The following is an 18350-nucleotide window of genomic DNA, read 5'->3' as shown; positions in this document are numbered from 1 at the left end:
GGCATATATATTTTAAGTCATTTTATTAAGTATGTATTGAGCAAATCCAATTTCCAGGTAAATTCATAAAATAAAGAGGATATACATAGTCTCACATTTCTGAGACAGAAGCAAATGTTTGAAATTAAAATATAATGATGTAGATAAAACTCAAGTCACTGTGTTATGTATAAAAATAACCTGCATGTGGGGCCCGGTGCAGAGGCTCACGCCTGTGATCCCAGCACTCCGGGATGTTGAGGTGGGTGGATCACCAGAGGTCAGGAGTTTGAAGCTAGCCTGGCCAACATGGCGAAACCCCATCTCTACTAAAAACACAAAAATTAGGCATGGTGGTGGGTGCCTGCAATCCCAGCTACTTGGGAGGCTAAGGCAGGAGAAACGCTTGAACCTGGGAGGAGGTTTCAGTGAGCTGAGATTGCGCCATTGCACTCCAGCCTAGGCAACAGAGGGAAACTTTATCTCAAAAATAAAACAAAACAAAACACAACAAAACAACCCTGGGTGTATTTGTTACTTAAAGCATTTTAAATGTTCAAGAGAATCTGACTTATTTAGTCTTATCAGGTGAAAACTGTAGAATAATTTGATTAACATAAGTATAAAAATGCTTATGATTTACTATAATTATAGCTTAATTTATTCAATTTGTTTGTTGTTTAAGTATTTGTGATTTACGCTGTTACAGTTCTAAGTTTGCACAATCAGGCATGTGAAAGTAATAAGAGAAAAATCAAACATACTAAATTTATAGGAGGTGGAATACAAAGGAGTTCAAATTTGCAAATGAGATTGATTATTTAAGGGACAGTTTATTTTCTTCAACTTTAATTAATCAAACATTAATCAATGAACAAATTCAATAAAATTCAATTTTATTCAAAATTACCAGATTTTTAGTAGAATCAAGTTTAAGCCAAATTTACCAAGATTTTAGGCTTTTTGTAACTTTAATATACTATTAGCCTAAAACTTTTAAATGTAAAATATCTTATTTTATACCAAACACTCCCCAGAAAGAAACACATTAAAATACTCTGAGTGTCCTACGGCATCGTCCTGCTTCCTAGGGGGCCCTTTAAATCAACAAGCCTACTTCTATTCTTATTCCTCCTCACTGATCTTTTCACTAATTGTCAAAGTGATCTGTTCAAATGCAGATTTTTCTACGTTCCCCACTGCTTAAAATTCTTTAGTGGCTCTCCAGGGCCTTCAGGGTCAGGTCCAAACTCCTCTTTATGAGGAGTCACCACAGCTGGACCTCTATGTACCTCTCCCAGTCCCTTCTTGCTCTCACCATAACAGTACTTCCCATCATTGACCAATGCCTTTGCACAAGTTGCAATAGGGATGTTGAGCCACCCATCTCTCACCCTCTCCTCACCTGACTCTCTGCTAGCCCCTTCAAAATCAAACTATATGTGCTCTCCTCTGGAAAGCCTAGACCACTTGCTTATTAACACTGTCACTATTCACTGGCTTTATCAAACAAACTTAATAATCACTTGACTTACCTGTCTCCTCCCATCAGGGATCAGAGACTATGGCTTTTAATCTCTTTATTGCCAGCAGTGATCGTCACGTAGCAGGTGCTCCACAAATGTTGTTCAATAAATAAAAGAAAGGAGTGGTTTCTAATGCCACAGGCAAACCTACTGACAAGGTTTCTTCCTTGACCAAACTCCAATCAGGCTCCTCCAAGCTCTTTTCCAACTAGGCCTCAACTTTTGGACTTCCATGGTCATCTCTGCATTATCTAATTTGAGCAAGAATTCTGCTAAATTGGTGTAGCCAGAATCTCCCATCCTCAATTTCTGATCAACCTCGATATCTAATCCTCCAGATGATATCTGATCACCCTGGCCTGCCTTATTAGGTTGGTTAGCAAGAATTTCCCCTTACCTCAGCGTTTCCTCTTAGTAATTTTCCATCCACTGACTCTCACTCTGCTCTTTGGCTATAATTTCTCACTTTTCCTTATTGTATTCAAAGTTGAGCCTAATCTCTCTCCCACCATAAGATCTCACTGAAGTAGTCCCTATACCTATCTTGATAGTCCTCCAGAATAAAGCCCAGCTTACTGTTCTTTTTTTTTTTCTTTTGAGACAGAGTCTTGCTCTGTCACCCAGGATGGAGTGCAGTGGCACCACCTCAGCTCACTGCAACCTCCTCCTTCCCAGGTTCAAGCAATTCTCCTGTCTCAGCCTCCCAAGTAGTTGGGATTACAGGCATGTGCTACCATGCCTAGCTAATTTTTGTACTATTAGTTGAGACAGGGTTTTGCCATGTTAGCCAAGCTTATCTCGAACTCTTGACCCTCAGGTGACCCACCTGCCTCAGCCTCCCAAAGTGCTGGGATTACAGGTGTGAGCCACTGCACCTGGCTCACCTTATTGTTCTTTAATAAGTGTCACTGAATAATTTTTTTCTTTAACACTATCTATCCAGAAAGTTTACCCAGAGACTCTCTCTTGCTAGAGACTGATACAGCTGAGAATTAACTGTCCTTGTCTCATATTTCTGACTGAGGGAGTGAGGTAAGGATAGAAGAGGTGCAACCAGACTCACCAATAGAGGAGGTCACAGGGTATTTTGTGAACAATATGCATATGTATGTGGAGTTTAATGGACACCAAGGCTTTCCAGACTCTCTAGAATTTTTTGATGTGAGAAGAGAAATGCTATCTGTAAGAAACAGTTTGCAAGAAAGCTCTCATTCTTATAAATTTTACACATACCAACAGCAAGGCCAGCTAGAGAAGCTGCACCCAGGCATGACATGTCAACATCCACAGGTCTGTCTATATTCTCATTAATCAGGTCTGAAGTCATCTGCATGACAAAACCGTTCTTACAAACTCCTCCATCTGCCCTGTGGGGAACAAAATATGTAAGATGAATTACTACAAAAAAGCATCATTCTTTTTCAGTGGGCCACGTTTTTTTCCTGAAATCCTTAATTTTATTTTATAAATTTAACTTTTTTTTCTAAAATTAAATCACTTAGCATTAACCTAACGGCAGAGAACCTTACTGGGTAATCTTTAAACATTTTCCTTATTTCTGCAATCAATTTTCTCACCTGCCTTTGTTTGTCTTAGGACTGGTTCAAAACAGGCCAGGTATAATAAACTAAGGCAACATAAAAATTCACTTAGATATTACAGAAAAGGAAGTCAAGAAGTTTGATGCTTACATGTCCAAAGGATAGTTACACACCCAAAAAAGAGATTTTAAAGATTGATATACTACACATATGTGGCATATATGGGTGCCAGGATGCACCCAAATTTGATATTGTATTCTCCATAAATATATAATTAGCTCTCCTCTCCTCTCTGAATTCCTATGACCAAGAATTTTGTTGTAGCTGGGCACGTTGGCTCACACCTGTAATCCCAGCACTGTGGGAGGCCGAGGAGGGCAGATCACCTGGGATCAGGAGTTCAGTACCAGCCTGGCCAACATGGTGAAACCCCATCATTACTAAAAATACAAAAAAATTAGCTGGACATGGTGGCGCATGTCTGTAGTCCCAGCTACTCGGGATGGTAAGGCATGAGAATCACTTGAACCCAGGCAGCAGAGGTTGCAGTGAGCTGAGATCATGCCACTGCACTCCAGCCTGAATGACACAGCAAGATTCCATCTCAACAAAAATACAAATAAAAGAAAAGAATTTTGTTGTGAAGGAGCTAGGCAGAAGTTATTTTTGAAATCCTCAATAATCATAAAGATGAATTATTCAGGATCTCAAAAAGAAATGAATGGTAGCTCAGAGCAGCTACCACTTTCTTCTAATTTCTGATTAAGTCTATTAGAAATAAATTTTACATACCGGATTTTTGTTACAGGAATATGAATCTCTTTCTTCATCATCTCATATAACTGTTTGTTTCTAGTTAAAAAACAAAATAACTATTTATAAGAAATTTACATCATAATAATTCACTACTTTATTCTGATCTTGAAAAATACAAACTATAGTTTTATTTATTTGATATTTATAAAATGTACAAAACAAAATATTAAAGAAATAAATTGTGCTAAATGAAAACTGTAGAACAGATACTCAAATAAGCAAGAAGCGCAGGTCTTGTGGGTTTTTTTGCCTTCATGTAAGAAGGCATAATTTATATTTTACAACTAAATTTTATCTATTACCATTCTAGAAAGAAAAATTTAACACAAGCATCTATTTAATAGATAGCTATTAAGATGGCAAACCATAAGTAAAATCTAATAGAATTAATCAAATATAAAAACAATTACTTTGTAATCACAGAAAGTTTCATTTTAAATGTTATAATCCCATATTCATGACAGCATCATTCTTAATTTTAATAATTTATACCTGTCCCATAACAAAAAGATTACAGGGAAATATGCATGAAGAATAATTCTGATGACTCAGTTTTGGGGCACAACAGAAGCATTATTACTTGGAATTCTCTTTCACTAAACCTTTGAAAATCCAAATTTTGAATCTTGCATGCTTAAGAAATTGAATTAAAAAAAAAAAAATCCTTCAGTTTTCAGGTATCAAGTCTGAGTGGTATTGGTACATTAAATATAAGAAAAAATAAGAAAGATACCATGGAAATTAGCAAGAAGAACATATTACATAATATATAGTATCAAATAAGCCAAAAATACAAATTAAAGAATTTAATTAAAATTAAGAAATTTTCCATTTTGTAGCAAATTAACGAAAGACATGGCAATATTATATGGGGAAGGGGAAGTTCAGGACAGGTTTTCATACCTGAAAGCTATTGACTCCAATATTGCTCGTACAAGATGGTATTTACTGGTGGAAGGCTTCAAACCCATAAAAGAGGCACATGCCCAGGGGTCATTTAATGGAGCCTACAGTAAGAGATAATAAGAATATATTATTATTATTCTAAATTACATCTACAGACTTGAGGAAATACTATACAATAAAAACATAACCACATTAGAAGAAAATAATGCTATGGTTAAATAATTTAAAAGTAAAAGATAGTCCAAAGATTATGGTAAATATTGGGATAACTTTTTAACAGCATTTAAACGATACTGAGCCACAGTTACTGTACTTAGCTTCTGTTTGCATTTATGTCAAAAAGAGGAACTGAAGCATATAGTTACAATTAAATGCTTAGCTTTATAAAAGTGGAAAATGAAGAGCAATCACAGAAATCCCTTCACCAGCCGTAAAGTTTTTACACTAAAATTGTTTACTATGTAGAACAGCTTTCTACTTTGTACTATGTAGAACAGCTTTCTACAAAAATAGTGTCATAACTTACATCAAATATGTTGTCAGACATTAAAACTATACTCTGGCCAGGTTCAGTGGCTCACACCTGTAATCCTAGCACTCTGGGAGGCCAAGGAGGGAGGACTGCTTCAGCCCAGGAATTCAACACCATCCTGGGCAACAAAGCAAGATACCACCTCTACAAAAAACTTCAAATATTAGCTGGGTGTGATACACGCCTGTTGTTACAGCTACTTGGGAGGCTGAGGTGAGAGGATTGCTTGTGCCCAGGGGTTTGAGGCTGCAATGAGTCGTGATCACTTTACTGCACTCCAGCGTAGGCGACAGAGTGAGACAGGGTCTAAAAAAAAAAACACCACTACACTCTTCTCTCTCAGCTTAATAGTCTTACTGCCTAATATCAGAAATAATCCAGCCTAACATGTTCTCAAAAGAGCCAAAATCTTGAGCTGGAAGTATGTATTAATCAGATGAGGTTTCTATTCATCTTTGTATCTCCAAAAATGTAAGGCAATTCTGGGACGCAAAGATGAAAAACAGGCCAGGCATGGTGGCTCGCACCTGTAATCCTAGCACTTTGGGAGGCCGAAGAGGGTGGATCACTTGAAGTCAGGAGTTCAAAACCAGCCTGACCAACATGGTGAAACCCCATCTCTACTAAAAATACAAAAAATTTGCCGGGTGTGGTGGTGGGCACCTGTAATCCAGCTACTTGGGAGGCTGAGGCAGGAGAATCGCTTAAACTTGGAAGGCAGAGGTTGCAGTGAGCTGAGATTGTGCCACTGTACTCCAGCCTGGGTGACAGAGTAAGACTCTGTCTCAAAAAAAAAAAAAGATGATGAAAAACAAAGATCCTTGCTGGAGCTTGCAGTCTCACAAGGAAACAGACAAGAGTCTCACAAGAGCACTAACACACCAAAATGATCATTACAAGGATATCTAGTGCTGTCAGGAAATTACAGTTCTCAGAAAAGCACCTTCTAGCCTCAGGGTTTTGACATATCATCCCTTTACCTGAAACACCTTCCACCACCCTTTCTCCTAATTAATTCTTACTCCTTTCAAATCTTGGTTTGGCTTCCTCAGGGAAAACTCTGGACCCCAGAGACTAGATGAGGTCTCTGTTTTTATGGAACCCTGTAACTTCCCATCATACCATGTACCATAGTTTATAATCACATACTCCACTTGATGGTTTGTTGAAACCCCACCATCCTCAATACACTGTAAGTACCACAGGGTGGAACCTTGTCTGATGTACTCCCAGTGTGTCTCTTGTGCCTAGCACTATATCTGGCTCCCCATGGGGGAGCAATACACGTTTGGTGAATAAATGAACAAACAGTATTTTTCTTAATTACTTAAGAAATTCTATATTACATCTTATCTTTGCTATAGCTATGATTTCCCTCCTACTGAGATTTTATTTTGATAATTTTTCAAATCTATTAACAGCTTCTGGTGATTTTAATTAGTAAAAACATATACAATAAATCTGGTTTATATCAGATGGTATAATATCATAAAACTAAGATTAGTCAGATTTGACCAGTTCAGTTAGTCCCTAGCAATATGCTATGGTTTTTTTCTGCGTAAATATGACTTCTTCCAGGATATCACAGAAAATACTGGTTTAATTGGCCTGAAATCTGTTTGGTGCCCTAGGCAAAACTAGTAGTCTCCTGCCCCAGAACACAGACTGCACCATTCAGACATCCTGGCCACTCACAAAACTAGAGATGGCAATCACAGGACTTGCTGGGTTTATCTCCTTCTAAGGAAACTGCTTGAATCCATAGGCCCTGTTATCTAAAGCTGCCATGTTTCAAGCTCTAGTCCCAATGCCATCACCACAACTGTAGAGGGTGAGTACAGCTGACTTAATGTCTGACTGAAACGCAAAAGGACAAGGTGGTCCAATCAGATTCCCTCCCCGGAAAACAAAACCAGGAAACACTAAGAAAAAGACCCCATCAATGGGGGAACTGAAGCTAAAAGGATGCATAAGGTAGAGGAACGTTGTATGTGATATTTCTAAGTTGTGAAGAAGCAAAAAGTATGAGAAAAATAATGACAATTAAGCAGAAGCTATGGAGGAAGAAAGGATACACAGCAAAGTCGGTAATGAAAAGAGCAAAGCAGAACAGAGAGAAGCAGAAACCCAAAGAACACTAAGAACTGCTGTCAGTTGCTGACTGCTTTCCAATCCCAGTCCTCAGGAGTATGTGGACAAACAGCTTCTCTGTCTATCCTATTACTGCCATCATCACAGTAACTCTAACATCCAGGTAAATGACCACTGATTCTTGCTTCTAATATCTACTTTGGTATCCTACTCCCCAAACCACAAGCCCTGCTAGAGGAAAGCCACAATGGCTGCACTAACTGATGCCACCCCCAGTGTATGGCTCCCACCCTTTCTGCCTTTCCCTGAAGTGGCTGTCCTAGACTTTCCCATTTCCCTCAAAGCTCATCCAGTACCCCTTTCTCAGCAGATTCCTTTGAGAAAATGAGACCATTAGGGGACTTCAACATCCTGATCCTGATTATCTAGGGCTGTACCAATATTCTAAAACTAAAAGCAGTTTCACAGATACATAAACCTTCTTTTCTTTCATTCCCCATCCCTCATTTTCTCTAGTTGTTGAGATAGGCAGATTATAGGTGATCTTCCCTCCTATTTTCCAAACAGTTTAGTATTAATACATTATTGCTGTTTGATCTAACTTTCAATTTCCAGTTAAAGTTTCATTTTACACAGGGAAATATATGACCTACAGTCAACCTACCACCTCTCCCAACTACCCTCTACTGCCAGTATATGGGCAGGTTACAATCATAGGCAGGACAGGGACATTTTGCTATCAAGATGAAATTAAAAATCAAACCTGTGATAGTTTTGTCTAAATCTTTTGGGTTTAATACATAAAAAAAAACTTTATATTATTATCATATAATATATATAATTATTATATTATATTACAGGTATGTGAGGTGATAGAGAAGTCAAAGACGGAGACAGACTTGCTAAGACAAGATGACTACTAAGTCCTGTGGCACATTTTTCAGAGAGAAGAAAAGAACCAGTAGTAACCTAATCAAACCTTACCATGCTAAGGACAATTATTCATCTAACCTTTTTCCTGAAATCTCAATTAGATAAAAAATTTTCACTTTCTGGACTATGATAGGTGCTATTTAGAGGTTCCCTCACATCATCCTGAAGAGGATGCAATGGAATCAATTCACAAGCTTTCAGTCCTTTAGGATAAAGTACACAAAATAAAAATATTACAGGTATTGAAATCATGCTCATTTTAAAATCTAGTTTTGGAAGTATGTATTTTTAAAGATTTAAAACACCCTGACCTAATTTTTTTCTCTACCAGCTTCTATATTATATACCCAAACTCAAATTTTGGACTTTTGTAATTAATTGCCTGAATATGAGATAAGCAAGAAAAAAGAGAAAGTTGTATTTTTTTTACAGGAAAAAATATTTACAGGAGGATTAAAAAGAGAAGTATGAGCTTTCCCAAAAAAGTAACTTTCATAATAATATACTTGAAAAGTTGTTTTAAAAATATTTGTAATAATATTCTAAAATTAAAGGCAGTATTAGAGATCTTTCAATTAAACACAAAGTTAAATGTTACAAAATCAAGACTTTTACTAGGTTCATTTTTTGATTAAGAAAAGTAGCCAATACTACACCACAACAATTAATGAAAAGAGATTTTGATTTTTTTTTTTGAGATGGACTCTCGCTCTGTTGCCCAGGCTGGAGTGCAGTGGAGTGATCTCGGCTCACTGCAACCTCCGCCTCCCAGGTTCAAGCAATTCTCCTGCCTCAGCCTCCTGAGTAGCAGGGACTACAGGCATGTGCCACCATGCACGGCTAATTTTTTGCATTTTTAGTAAAGACGGGGTTTCACCGTGTTGGCCAAGATGGTCTTGATCTCCTGACCTTGTGATCCGCCTGCCTCAGCACTCCCAAAGTGCTGAGATTACAGGCGTGAGCCACCGCGCCCAGCCAAGATTTTGATTTTTAAAAAAGTTAGTAAAACTTACAAATGAACAAGTGCAAAATATACACATATATGTGTGTGTGCATATGTGTGTGATGTATGTACCTCGACATTATTTCTCTTAATTCTCAATAGCTTATTTCCTCTAAGTAAAGAATGCAAATCTGCTGATATACTCCCCCTACTGGGAAATGGCTATTTTTGCTCATGATAAAGTAATGCTAAGTCTTATGTAAAAGTTCTATGATAAACCTGTCAACTCAGGTTCCACACAGTTCTAAGCAGAAGTCAGCTGAATTCCATCAGCACAAGCCAAGCCAGCAGGGCTATACTCAGGATGCTCTGCTCCCTCATGGAATTCATGCTTGGTCAGAGCATAACGTCTCAGCCCTAAAATCTACCTTTCATCTTAGTTCTGTTCAGTGCTCAAATTTTAAGGTAACAGAGTCATAGATATATACGTTTGGGTGTGGCAGGAGGAGAAAAATATTTGTAATTGCCATTAACTTTAAAAAATATATACCTGTAATCCATTAAAAGATGGAACAAAACAAACTCCTTCAGAATCCTCCAAACTTTTGGCCATTTTTTCAGTCTCAGCAGCATCTGTGAAAAGGTCTGCAAAAACAAACAAACAACAAAAATCCCTAAAACAAAATGAAGAGGTTAGAGAGGCACAAACAGAATTACGTTACATGATAGTATTTACCTGCATCAACATTTATTATGAATATAATGTAAAAGACTGCTCACTTAAAAAGGTCAGCACAAAGACCATTCTGTTCTGGTACTATCTGAATTCTCATACTGCACAGGCTTACAGGCCCATAGAAGGGAAACAGGAGGTAGAAGGCCCTCTTAGATAGGCTCTGCATGCAGCAGGCCTTACCTTTTTATTTTTTGAGTTGGAGTTTTGCTCTTGTTGCCCAGGCTGGAGTGCAGTGGCACAATCTCAGCTCATCACAACCTCCACCTCCCGGGTTCAAGTGATTCTCCTGCCTCAGCCTCCCGAGTAGCTAGGATTACAAGCATGCGCCACCACGCCCAGCTAATTTTGTATTTTTAGTAGAGATGGGGTTTCCCCATGTTGCTGAGGCTGGTCTCGAACTCCCGACCTCAGGTGATCCACCCACCTTGGCCTCCCAAAGTGCTGGGATTACAGGCATGAGCCAGCACACCCGGCCACTTTTTTCTTTAAAGATATTTGGGCTGTTTAAAAAATCAATTCTATGTAGGATTTTTGGCATTAAAAAATTATTCTCTGAAAGATAAAAGCCATCCTAGGTTTCTGATGAAAGTATCATCTACCTGTAATATAATACCCAAGAGAATTAACTGAAATACTCCATCTAATAAGTTAAATAAGAGGCCAGTAACAGATATATTAAAAGTCAATTTTTTAAAAACAAGCAAACAAAAAAACCAAGACTTAATTAATTTAGTAAACTTTAACTGAAGTATATTATATACAGACCAAAAAAATGCACAAATCCTAAGTGTATATAGCTAGATGAGTTTTCACAGTGTGAATACACCCAAGTAACTCACACCCAGGTCAAGACACAAACTTCTTTTGTTAAACATCATACTTGTGAGATTCATTCACACCGTTACATGTAGTTGTACTCCATTCATTCTCTATATAGTATTCCATTATGTGACTATAGACAATTTATCAATCTGTTCTATTGGTGATATACATCTGGATAGTTCCTAGTGTTTGGCTAATAGAAATAGATCCCAATGAACATTCATGCACATTCTTTTTGGTGGACATATGTACACATTTCTGTTTATTGACACGAAGGAATGGAATGGCCAGTTCTAAGGTCTTTACATTTAGAACCAGCTTTAACAGATACTGCCAAATAGTTTTTCAAAGTGGCTCTACCAATTTAAGGCTCCTGCCTGCGGCACGAGAGTTCCAGTCTCCTATCTTCCTGCCAATAATTGGTATTGTCTATGTTTTTCAATTTAGCTATTTTGGTAGTATTACATGGTGGTTTGATTTTGGATTTCCCTGCTGACTAATAAATACCTTTTCACTGGCCATTTGGATATCCTTGTTTGTAAAATGACTTCTGAATGAGTATGTAGTACTGAACAGCATAGATCAGAAGAAAAGACTCAGTCATAATAAATATTGCTGGCTTTAGAGAGGCTTAAGTTGGTTCTATATCATTTTATGATTTGTTATACAACTAAATTAATATACTTAAATTCACTAAAGACATTTAAGGAGCACTTATATTAAAACTCAAGTTAATGAGGATCACTCAATAATAACTACAAATTTTACTCAAAATGACAGTTATCAAATCCGTTTCATCCATTTGTTCAAAATGTCCAGATAATGCATCAGAATATCTCTAGCACTTCAAAAACTAACGTTAAAAACACTGGTTTTAAGCCGAGTATGGTGGCATACCTGTAATCCCAGCTACTCAGGCGGCAAAGGCAGGAGGATCACTTGAGCCCAGGAGTTTGAATCTAGCCTGGGCAACACAGCGAGACTCCTATCTCTTTAAAAAAAATTGGTTTTAAAATCTATACTTTTTTAACGAATCATGTCCAAATGTTCAATTTTTACAAGACAAGACGTAGGAAAACATACTAGACAGTTGGTTTGAGGAAAGTTTTTGGCAACTGATAAAGAAACAGAAAACAAAGAGAGATTATCTTATTCACATTCTTCACTGTTTATTTCATCCCTTGCTTGAAGAATTTCTCTAAATAATCTTCCACTTAAACTATTGTCAAATAAGCTAATTAATAAAAAGTCTTTCAGAGTAAGCGCACTCCATTCTCTCTCCCCCATTGAATGCAACTAAGAATCTTGGAGGAATAAATGGAAAAGCCATCTGGGGACTCCATGTTTTTATATTTTCTCTGATATTCCTGGCCTAGACTCAGAGAGAGCCTGAAACCCAAGGACTCAGATCTGTACGCTGAGTGCAAATATGAAGAGCTTCAATAGAAGCTCCTTTCTGGTCTGAGCAGTAGGAGACAAGCATCTCTACAGGACAGAGTGAAGGGATTCTCATTTTTTGTTTTCTTTAGATTTTTTTCATTCTCTCAGGCAATCCTATGGTAGCAGCCATGGCAGCCCAGTAGCACAGGCACATAAAACTGCAAGCTAAGAGTATGGGGGGAATCCCTGTTGCTTGCTTCTTCCCGTGCCACCATTACCCTTGGTCTTGCCTGCCCCTGGCAATCCTGTGGCTGCAGTGACAGCAGACAGAGCAGCAGAGGCAACCAAAACTCGAAGACGAGAGGTTAACAAAATCCCTTTTGCTTTCCCTCTTTTTTTTCTTTTTTTCTTTCTTTCTTTCTTTTTTTTTTTTTTGAGACAGAGTTTTGCTCTTGTTGCCCAGGCTGGGGTGCAATGGCGTGATCTCAGCTCACCACCACCTCTGCCTCCTGGGTTCAAGTGATTCTCCTGCCTCAGCGTCCCAAGTAGCTGGGATTACAGGCATGCACTACCATGCCCGGCTAATTTTGTATTTTTAGTAAAAGCAGGGTTTCTCCATGTTGCTCAGGCTGGTCTCCAACTCCCAACCTCAGGTGATCTGCCCGCCTCAGCCTCCCAAAGTGCTGGGAGTACGGGCGTGAGCCCCTGCGCCCAGCCTTCTTTCTCTTACTTTGTTTCCTTTCTTTCCCTTCTTTCCTTCCCTCTCTCTCTGACCCCCTTTTTCTCCGTCTCTCATCCCTCTTGCCACTAGGCTAGGGAGGTAGAAGTAGTAGCAGGTGTTCAGTAGAGAAACTAAAGTACCAGCTTTCTAGCTAGAACACCAATATGGGGATCCCCTGAGAGTCAAAAGGTACCAGGAAGATTACTGAGAGAAAGGAGCTAAGGGAAAATTACCTTATAAAGGTTTTTATGAACTCCTCGTCTCACTCTTGAGCTGCACATGTAAAGATCTGACCCTAAACAACAAGCCTAAGGCTTTGAGAACTCATCTCCAGGCAAACCACCACCCAGACTGACCACTGGGTGGCACAAATGAGGGGCAGATCCAAATAGTACTGCAAAAGCGCTGAAAACTGAACTGACACTGGAACCACAGCCCAAAATGTGCATTTCTTTATTAATCGTATATGAACAGCACTTCATTATAGTTATTTGACCATAAAATACCTATACTTCTGTCCTTTGCCCGTTTTTGTCATGTTATTAATTTTTCTGACATATGCTACAACTTGTTATTACCAATTTGTCTTTTAATTTTGCGTATGGCATATCTCTCTTTACCCACTAATATTTTATATAGTTAAATCTATTATTCTTTTTCTTTATGGTTCCTGTCTTTAAGACCTAACCTTTTACCATTTTGATATCATAAAAATACTTTATATTTGCTTTTAATAGACATCATTTTAGTGTTTCATTTGAACAATCCATTTGCTCCCTACTAATCTGCAATCCTGTGGCATTTTTGAATTCTTTAGGTCTGGCCTGTGAAATCCATTTAAAAGACAACTTACCTAACTGTTGAGCCCATTTTATGGCAGTACCAGTGTCTCCTGCATTGCTTTCAGCTAAGCATACGACTTCTTGTCCAATCTTCCACCCAATTAATGGATAAAAGCCTTGCAAAGCAAACAATGAATGTAAGTCAAAAATATGCATAATTCATTATAGAGACTTCTACAATGTAATGATTTGGTTATCTCAAAAAACTGCAAAGTGCCTCTGAAGTTAGACTGTGTACGTTCAAACTCCAGCCCTCTTACATTCACTAGCTGTAGTCTTGCAAGTTTCTAATCTTTTAGCTGCAGTTTCCTTAACTATAGAATGGCCTACCTCAGAGAGCTATGAAATGAATAAACTCAATTAACACATAAAAAGAACTTAGCACAGTGCCTGGCACATAATATGAACAATAAATACTAGTATATATTAGCTATAGGCATGTTTACGTCTCGAGAAACATGGCAATAAATATTTTAATTGAGAAATAAAAGGGTACTATGAGATTGGTTTGCTAGAGAACTATGCTATTGTATTTATCTGTGGTTTTCAAACAAGGCTCCTAAATAGAAACAATCTAATAGAATTATCAACATTTTCTAACTTCCATCTTTATTTACTGATATTTAATAAATAGGATAAATTGTAACTACTTACCTCCAATAGTCTGTTGAAGGCTATTTCCAGTGTTAACATCCAAAAATGTCCCAGTTCCCATGGTTAATTTCACATCACCTGTCTGGAAGCAGCACTCTCCAAACATGGCTGATTGCTGGTCAGCAACCTACCAAAAATGTTCAAATGTAAATCCATTGCCCTTAACAGTGGCCAATTTTATTATAGCCCATTGTCTCACTTATTGCACTCTCATGATTAAACATCTTCTTTTCTTTTTCCTTTTCCTTAAAATAAAAAAAAAAAAAATCCTAAAGAGAATAGGGGGCAACAACCATAGGATGGGAGTCTCCCTAGGACTAATACTCTGCAGATAACTAACATGCCTCAGGAATTGTTTTTATTTTGTTTTTGTTGTTTTGTTTTTCAGAGACAGGGTCTTGCTCTGTCACCCAGGCTAGAGTGCAGTGAGATCATAGCTCACTGCAGCCTCAAACTTCTGGACTCACGTGATCCTCCTACCGCAGCCTCCCAAGTAGCTAGAACTACAAGGCAGCTAGGACTACAGGTGCACACCACCACACCCAGCTAATTCTTTTTCACTGAGATGGAGTCTCGCTCTGTCGCCAGGCTGGTGTGCAGTGGCACGATTTCGGCTCACTGCAACCTCCAGCTTCTGGGTTCAAGCAATTCTCCTGCCTCAGCCTCCCAAGTAACTGGGACTACAGGTGCATGCCACCACACCAAGCTAATTTTTGTATTTTTTGTAGAGAGACGGTTTCACCATGTTGGCCAGATGGTCTCGATCTCTTGATCTCGTGATCCGCCTGCCCTGGCCTCCCAAAGTGCTGGGATTGCGGGCATGAGCCACCATGCCTAGCCAATTCTTTTAAATTTTTTTTGTAGAGATGGAGTTTCACTATATTACCCAGGCTAGTCTCAAACTCCTGGCCTAAAGCGATCCTCTCAGATTGGTCTCCCAGAATGTTGGGATTACAATCGTGAGCCACCCTGCCCAGCCTGCCTTAGGAATTTTTAATGGGTAACCTACTTCAAGACTTTTAAGTACCTATGAATAATCTTAGAAATGAAGGTAAGAGGCCGGGTGCGGTGGCTCAAGCCTGTAATCCCAGCATTTTGGGAGGCCGAGACGGGCGGATAACGAGGTAAGGAGATCGGGACCATCCTGGCTAACACGGTGAAACCCCGTCTCTACTAAAAAATACAAAAAACTAGCCGGGCGAGGTGGCGGGCGCCTGTAGTCCCACGGGAGGCTGAGGCAGGAGAATGGCATAAACTCGGGAGGCAGAGCTTGCAGTGAGCTGAAATCCGGCCACTGCACTCCAGCCTGGGCGACAGAGCGAGACTCCATCTCAAAAAAAAAAAAAAAAAAAAGAAATGAAGGTAAGAATAAAAATGATACCCAAAGAAACAACTAAGATTTTTTCATTTTCAACTTACATTTGTTTCATTCATTAGTCAAAATAACTAACCCTCACAAATCTATTTTATTAAACAATATAAAACATAGGTAAATGTTTTGATATAAATAGATGTAAGTAAAAACCATCTATTTCCCAACCCTGCATTTTTGTTAAAATAAAAATTGTAACATTTTGTTAATATAGTCAAATGTAGATATACAAACAGCAACATTTTAAGGATCAAAACTCATCTAAAGGCTGGGCCTGGTGGCTCATGCCTATAATTCCAACACTTTGGGAGACCTGAGGTCAGAAGTTCGAGACCAGCCTGGCCAACATGGTGAAACTCCATCTCTAAGAAAAATACAAAAATTAGCTGAGCATGGTGGTGCACACCTATAGTCCTAGCTACTCAGGAGGCTGAGGCAGAAGAGTTGCTTGAACCCGAGAGGCGGAGGTCGCAGTGAGCCATTGGTGAGATCATGCCACTGCACTCCAGTCTGGGAGACAAGAGTGAAACTCCATCTCAACAACAACAACAACAACAACAGTTCATTTAAAGAACCCTCTGTCACTAATTGGTAATTCTTCCAGCCATACCTTAATCTAACCCTGCATCTATGCCTAGATTGAATAAGACCGATCCTCTCTAAATGATAATGAATTTGTAACTTGGAAATTAAACTCACTTTCCCTCAGTTGCTCCCGCAGCTACTATGGAGACTGCCCATCTTGCAACAGGTGGTCTATACCTCCTGCTTAAGCTGCCACAGGAAATCAAAGGCAATGTGAAAGGACTCTTAAAAATCAAAAACAGCCTTGGCACAGTGGCTCATACCTGTAGTCCAAGCACTTGGGGAGGCAAAGGCAACAGAAGGCCCCAGTCTAGGAGTTCGAGACCAGCTGGGGGAACACAGCAAAATCCTATGTCTACCAAAAATACAAAAAATTAGCTAGGCGTTGTGGCACACACCTGTGGTCCCGGCTACTTGGGAGGCTGGGGTGGAAGAATCACCTGAGCCCAGGAAGCCGAGGCTGCAGTGAGCCGTGACTGTACCACTGCACTCCAGCCTGAGTGACAGAGTGAGACCCTGTCTCAAAAAAAAAAAAAAAAAATCAAAAATGGCAAATATTGCATTCTTCTACAAACTTATTTACTGGTAGATGCTGGCTAAGGACTTTATTAAATGTACATACAACTTTCTCTATTAGTTTAAGTTGCCCTAAAACTGTTTGTGGTTACACTTTATCAAACAGAACATAAATACTCGCTCCATCACTGTGTTTTGTACCAAATGTAAACTAAATACTACCCATAATTTTAAAAATCTTTAAAAAAATTTAAATTTTCTGATAAACAATATACAGGCAAGTCAGAAAAGGTTATAAAGTACTTCCATGATAGAATACTGGCTCAATGGTCCCCTTCCCAAAAATATAGCAGATACTCTAGTCATATCCAGGCACCTTTAACTTAAAAATAAAAAAAAAAAACTTTAATCTTTACTCTGCCAAAGACCTTCTGTTTCCCTTAAAGCCAGTCCCAATTATTCATACATATTACTCTAGTTTATACTATACAAAGGGAATCCCTCAAGTTTCCTACTTACCAAGGCAACTATTGGTATAGGCACACCAAATATCTCTTCATCCACTGATCCAAAATTGTGGCTTCAAATAAAATTCATTAAAAAGTTAGTTTATATTAGTTTTAAAACTCAGCAAATTGTTTTTTTGCATAAGCCAAAAAGTTACATAACAAACACACAAGTCCTTCAAACATGTAATAAAATGCTTTTCCCCACAAAACAAAATGAATTCAAGAACGATTGTGCTAGTTACCATGTCTGATGTTTATTATTACCTTGTGTCCCTCACGGGAGGTAGGAGAGAAAGTGGTATCGAAATTAGAGAGGTAATTATCCCACTCCAACACATCTGAACATAAAAACATACCATCAGAATATGCATATTTACATATATCAAACCTCTAAACATATATCACAAAATCATGCTGTATATGATATATTTATCAATTAAAAATAAACTAATTTTAAAAATTCAAATCTATCAATATTACACAAAAATGTATGATTCAAAAATAAGAAAAAAAAATTTTACCTTATATGGGTCGAAAAGTCCAGTTGTACTAGCATTTGAAAAATCTGTGGCATATACAGAACCTAAATTTAAATAGGAAAAATACATTTATTATCAGATAGTATAAATCAACACCTATCCATATTGTATAATATAGACCTTTGTCTACCCTAAAATTCATTCCAAAATGTGTATTTTCTTTCTTTCTTTCTTTTTTTTTTGAGATAGGGTTTCACTTGTTGCCCCGGCTGGAATGCGATGGTGCGATCTCAGCTCACTGCAACCTCTGCCTCCCAGGTTCAAGTGATTCTCCTGCCTTAGCCTCCCGAGTAGCTGGGATTAGAGGCATGTGCCACCACGCCCGGCTAATTTTATATTTTTTAGTAGAGATGGGGTTTCTCCATGTTAGTCAGGCTGGTCTCGAACTCCCAACCTCAAGTGATCCG

At 38.4% G+C, this 18350-nt stretch overlaps 1 protein-coding gene across 1 annotated transcript in view; it reads right to left on the bottom strand.

Annotated features, from left to right (window-relative positions):
- GK5 (glycerol kinase 5 (putative)) overlaps nucleotides 1-18350 on the bottom strand; it is a 65762-nt gene that overhangs the window by 3644 nt on the left and 43768 nt on the right. The window contains exons 6-14 of the mRNA XM_011958218.1: nucleotides 17926-17987; nucleotides 17669-17742; nucleotides 17415-17475; nucleotides 14423-14549; nucleotides 13780-13884; nucleotides 9818-9912; nucleotides 4766-4869; nucleotides 3839-3898; nucleotides 2739-2872 (exon numbers count right to left, since the gene is read on the bottom strand). Coding sequence (XP_011813608.1) covers nucleotides 2739-2872; nucleotides 3839-3898; nucleotides 4766-4869; nucleotides 9818-9912; nucleotides 13780-13884; nucleotides 14423-14549; nucleotides 17415-17475; nucleotides 17669-17742; nucleotides 17926-17987 — 822 coding nt within the window. The remainder of the gene's footprint in view (nucleotides 1-2738; nucleotides 2873-3838; nucleotides 3899-4765; nucleotides 4870-9817; nucleotides 9913-13779; nucleotides 13885-14422; nucleotides 14550-17414; nucleotides 17476-17668; nucleotides 17743-17925; nucleotides 17988-18350) is intronic.

This window comes from Colobus angolensis, unplaced genomic scaffold (assembly GCF_000951035.1).
Source record: "Colobus angolensis palliatus isolate OR3802 unplaced genomic scaffold, Cang.pa_1.0 Scaffold46, whole genome shotgun sequence".
NCBI classification, from domain to species: Eukaryota; Metazoa; Chordata; class Mammalia; order Primates; family Cercopithecidae; genus Colobus; species Colobus angolensis.
This window is presented reverse-complemented; position numbering and strand designations above follow the sequence as displayed.